This window comes from Grampus griseus, assembly GCF_964374135.1.
Source record: "Grampus griseus genome assembly, chromosome: 14".
NCBI classification, from domain to species: domain Eukaryota; kingdom Metazoa; phylum Chordata; class Mammalia; order Artiodactyla; family Delphinidae; genus Grampus; species Grampus griseus.
Window position 1 is genome coordinate 15,939,255 of NC_139008.1, and position 5,560 is coordinate 15,944,814.

Below are 5,560 nucleotides of genomic sequence, written 5' to 3' on the forward strand. Positions count from 1 at the left end.
GGGTTTTCATTGTTGCACGCAGGCTTTCTCTAGTTGTGGTGAGCGAGGGCTACTCTTCGTTGCGGTGCGCAGGCTTCTCATTGCAGTGGCTCCTCTTGTTGCGGAGCACGGGCTCTAGGTGTGCTGGCTTCAGTAGTTGCGGCGCACGGGCTTTGTTGCTCCGCAGCATGTGGGATCTTCCCGGACCAGGGCTCAAACCCACGTCCCCTGCACTGACAGGTGGATTCGTAACCACTGCGCCACCAAGGAAGTCCTATATGAAGTCTTACAAATATTTTTGTTGATTTTCTTCTTAATTAAAAAAATTTTTTTAACCTCCAATTACTTTGCAGCCAATTATTCCTACTTTTCTGTTTGCAACAGCAAAATGTTGAAACAACCTAATGTCTGACAATGAAATGTTTTCCTTCCTTCCTCCCTCCCTTCCTTCCTTCCTTTTGTTCAGTAAAAAAAAGAAAAGCAAGGAACATTATGTATAATAAAATCTAATACTATAAAAAATACATGTGTATATGCATATATACCCTGTGACCAGGGTTTATCTGGTGGTGTCGGTACGGAGCTTTTTCACTTTATACACTGCTGCCTGGTGGGAGAGGCAATCCACCCCAGCCCCGAGCTTCCCTGCACACTCTTGCTGATATGCCCGCAATACAAGGTCCTGGCCGCTCTACATCCAGGCCGTTTCTCAAGGTTGGTTTGCAGTGAGTAACGCTGAGGGATGAAGTAATGTCTCCCTTCAGGACAAAGAGCAAGCTTGCTTACCATCTACTCGAAAAGAAGGAAATTCTCCAAGCTCAGTGTTCCTCAGCTGCGGGGCAAGCCTCTCTGTGGTCACCCCTGTGGGGCTCAGGGGGGCAAGTGAAACTGAAGCAGACGGCGCTCCTGCTGAGCAATGAGTTTGCTGAGCAATGAGTAGTGGATTCCTATGTCTGTGATCCAGGAGTCTCACGTCTTTGTCAGACTAACTCGTTAGCTTGTGAGTGGGGTACAATCCCAGGCCCTGACATTGGCCTGTTTCAGTCATCTATCATTATTACTTTTACAACATAAAAATCAGTTTTGATCTTTTTTTAAAGAAAGGCAAAAAACCATACACATACTGAGAGTCAAAGCTTACAAATTAAAGGAAGTAAGAAAACATCAAACACCCAAAGAAGAAAGTAAAGAATTCTCTACTCATACCTACCCAGTGAAACTTGTTAATACCTCAATGAATATCTTTTCAGACAGCCTTCCATGTAGATTCCCACATTTTTATTAGTCTCCTGCAAAAATAAGTTCATAGCATATACAGTGCTTAATAACCACCTTGACTTAGTCAGGCAGTCCACGACTGGGGGCCATTGTAGTGACCTACCCCCGCAAGCTTCTTGAGAAGTCAAGAGCCCATCAGGGATTTCACACAGCCTGCAAAGCCTTCCACTGCCCCAGCCAGAGTCGAGGGCTTCCTCTTGCCCTGGTACTTCCTGGGAGCTCTTGGGGCAGAAGAAGTGTTAGCCTTGGGTGCTGGCCTAACAGCTCGGGGACCACAAAGGCAAAGGAAACCACCTTCCCCTCCCATCTCCTCCTCCGCACCCCCTGGTTCTCAAGCATGCATTTCCACCACCCCTGCTCTGACACATATCCCTCTCCCAGCTTCACGGCTTGCCATCCCATTTTCCAGAGGAGACCCGGGAATCCCCATTCCAGACCCCGCCCACCATCCCCACCTGCTTCAGCTGAGACCCCAGAGCCCCTGTCATCATCTCAGACCCTGAAAGAGTGAGTGATGCCTCTCTCATCACACGGCAATGTAGGAGCAGGGCGGGTGGGGCAGGATGCTGGGGTGGGTGGAGCCAGGGCCACTTCCTTTCCCCTTGAGGCCCCTCCACCAGTCTTGCCCCAGCTTCAGGAGTTGGAGCAGCCTGGTCCCAGCCCTGTGCCCTTATCCACTGAGCTGGTAAGTGGTGTGACCTGGTGGGGCAGGGGCTTCAGTGGACCTGGGAATGTGCCTCTGGCTTGAGAAGACCTTGATAGATAATGGGAAAAGAGGACGAGGAGCCATTGGGGCTGAATGGGGTCAGCGCAGGCCAGGAGGGGGTGGCTGTTGCTGGAGCCGGGGCTGCCAACGCCCAAGGGGGCCTATGGGGTAGATTCGATGGGGGAGCTGCCAGCGTCTTGTTACTTCTGATACTAGTAAAAGCAAGGGTGGAAAAAGCCGTTGAACCGCAGAGTTGGGCCCGGCATTTGGCAGGGAAGTGGGCAGGAGGGAGGGCCTGGCTAGGTCCTGCCCCCCACCCCCAGCTCCTTATGTATTCTATTTCTTCAACTTCCCCACCCTCAGGTCCCAACTCCTGCTCATGCCTATTGCTTTGGAAATGATCCTGCTTCTCCTCCTCTTTGGGAGCGTCTGGGCCCAAAACAGGAGCTCAGAGTCTCCGGACGGCACAATTACTTTGCAGGAGTTGGAATCCACAGCATCCTCTGCTTCTTTGGTCTCAGATATCTATGAGACCACAAAATTCAACTCAACGACATCTAATTTTGCAACAACCGAGGTCCCTAAGACAGATGACAGCACTGAGCACAAGATCTTCCCGCCTTCCTCAACTCCCTATACAGCCAATGAGGTTTCCTCTCCTGGGACTTCCATTGCTGCCAGCAGGGGCCCTCCTGTAAATGAGTCAATAATCTCCCAGAAAGATTCGGCCCAAACATTATCAATGCCCCTGGAAATCTCTAATGCAACCAGTATACCTGCTGTCCCAGTAGTGAAATCTGCAGGATTCCATACTACGACTGGTGAAACCATGGCAACTAGCCCTCTGGAGACCTCCAGTGGGACCAGTGGACCCCCTGTCACCACAGCTACTAGCTCTCTGGAGACCTCTGATGGGACCAGTGGACCCCCTATCACCACAGCAATTAGCTCTCTGAAGGCCTCCAATGTGACCAGCGGACCCCCTGTCATCATGGAAACTAGCTCTCTAAAGACCTCCAAGGAGACCAGTGGACTTCCTGTCACCATGGCAACTACGTCTCTGAAGACCCCCCTGGGGACCAGTGGCTCCTCCACCTTTGGAGTAAAAATATCCAGCCCAACGTCCTCCACAAACATAAGCAGTAGGTCCTCCCCAAATTCAGGTTGGGAGACAAATGGCACCTTGCTGGTAGCTGTGCTTGTGGCCCTGCTGGTGGTCATTTTCCTCATGGCATTACTCCTGCTGTGGCACCAGCGGCAGAAGCGGAAGACAGGAGTACTGACACTAAGCAGGAGTGGAAAACACAACGGGGTGGCAAATGCCTGGGCTGGGGTAGCCCAGGTGTCCCATGAGGAGGCCGCGACAATAACAGAGGGAGCGTCCGGGGGTAACAATGACTCTGGGGTCCCCCAGGGGGAGGGGTCTGGCCAGCGGCCCACACTTACCACTTTCTTTGGTAGACGGAAGTCTTGCCAGGGCTCCATGGCGCTGGAGGAGCTAAAGCCTGGGCCAGCCCCCAGCCTAACGGGGGAGGAAGAGCCACTGGTGGGCAGCAAGGATGAGGCTGCGGAGACCTCTACTTCTGATGGGCCAGAAGAGAGAGATGTGGAGGCCCCTTAACGTTTGAGAATAATAAGACTGGAGCTCAGAATCGTTCCCGCTTTCATCACCTTCCCTCCTGTCATCACATCCAGCCTCATCATCACCCAGCATTTTCACCCAGCACCCTTTGGATTTTCACCCAGCATCTTCACCCTGAATCCTCATTCAGCTCTTCTAGCCAGCAGCCCACGCAGCACCCACACCCAGCACGCAGGTCAGGGCTGACACCCACTGAACCCTTGTAGATTGAATGAACGAACTCTCCTCATCAACCCCTGCTTCTCCCCATCACATTTTCTCCACATTTCTGTCCTTGAAACCAGCTGTTGAGTCTCCATAAAGGCCAAACTTACGATTTCTCAGAGGATTCCCCAGGAATACCAGAGTCTGGGAAGAAGAGGAAATGGCAACCCAGCAAACCCCCACCTTAGGATTACTCTGGAAAGTACATTTGGCCCCATGGATTAGGACAGTCCCACCGGCTGAGCCCATGAACTGCCTTTAACTCCAGGCCCCAGTGCTCTGTGCTAGGCCAGCCTGGAGCATGGGCTGGGTGGTGTCACCCAGCAGTGGTCTCAGGTGCGTCTGAGACGGCCCCTGGACCCTAGGCTGGCTCACGGTCCCAGCCACCACATTCTCCCCCAACTCTGGATCGAGGCAGCCAGAGGCTTCAGCTGTTTCTCCTCCCAAGAGCAGAGGTGAGAAGAGCTTCTGTGCAGATGTAGTTCTTAGAAGCCTCGGCACCTGCGTGGGTCCACTCATGCATGTACTTTGTGTGCAAGAGGCGAGGACTTGGTGACGCTTGTGAAGGGCAGTGGCGAGTACAGCTGGGTGAGGGAGGGGGCAGGAAGGGCTGCAGAGGCTGAGGAGATGCCGCCCTCAGGAGGTGCTGAGAACATAGGCACCCTCGTCTTTGCTCCGATGGGGTGGAGGTGGAAGATTTAATTCCGTCTGTGGCAGGGCCTGACAGAAAGACTGCATGTGTGACCAAGTGTGGTTCTTCAGCTCAGCCGCTATGTCCCTTCCTCAAAGCCCCCCACCACTCCCCCCACCCCCCATCCCCCCGCTCCCCAGTGCACACACGAGAGTCCCAGGTCATGCTGATGCTGTTACAAGTTTAATGTGTTTGTCTGTATCCCCTCTTCCATTCTACAAGGAGGGTCAGTGAGAGAGTGAGCTGTGACAGGCCTCCAGAACCAGGGGCATCCCTGTGGCTCTGGGATGGAGAGGAGGGGACAAGACCCAACTGTGCTGTCTCTGAGACCAGCCCAGGCCAGAACCCAGGGCACCGCATGGACCAGAGGCCGTTGGTATTTCCCCAGGGCAAAGAGGAAATTTGCAAAGAGGAAGTTGTTGAGTCAGAGGAGCAGTGGATGAGAGCAGACACATTGACCTACAAAAGGAGAGGCCACGGGACTCCATGAGAGCGTGACTGCCAGGTGGTTTGGATTGGAGGGGACACCAGAGGCTGGGGAAGGGCCCCCAGGTGGGTCAGTTCATGGGGGCGTGGAAGAGGGATGAGGAGAGAAGCGGCGGAAAGTGGCCACAGATCCGCCTGGAGTTCTGCCACCCATGCCTGGGCTAGCTGGGGTGGAAATCCAGCCTTCACCACGCAAACCTGGGCGCCTTTTCTATTTCTTTCTTGGACGTGCCACACAGGCACAAGGGGTCTTAGTTCCCCGACCAGGGATCGAACCTGCACACCCCCCCTCACCCCGGCCAAAATAAATAAATAATAAAATATTGAAAATACTAATTTTGTCCTGACAGTAAAATAACATTTTTCTTCTTTTGCGAAACTACCAGCACATTCTAGTTTCTTAAATAACAGGATTCTCAGGCTTCCCTGGTGGCGCAGTGGTTGAAAGTCCGCCTGCCGGTGCAGGGGACGCGGGTTCGTGCCCCGGTCCGGGAAGATCCCACATGCTGTGGAGCGGCTGGGCCCGTGAGCCATGGCCACTGAGCCTGCGCGTCCGGAGCCTGTGTTCCGCAAT

At 53.5% G+C, this 5,560-nt stretch overlaps 1 protein-coding gene across 1 annotated transcript; it reads left to right on the forward strand.

Annotated features, from left to right (window-relative positions):
- Positions 1 to 1,820: 1,820 nt before the first annotated feature.
- On the forward strand, positions 1,821 to 3,584 carry SPN (sialophorin; the record flags this gene model as incomplete). The annotated part of the gene is made up of 2 exons (XM_082670271.1): positions 1,821 to 1,942; positions 2,327 to 3,584. The coding sequence occupies 2 exons, from the start codon at positions 1,821 to 1,823 to the stop codon at positions 3,582 to 3,584; spliced, it is 1,380 nt and encodes a 459-aa protein (XP_082526397.1).
- Positions 3,585 to 5,560: the final 1,976 nt, after the last annotated feature.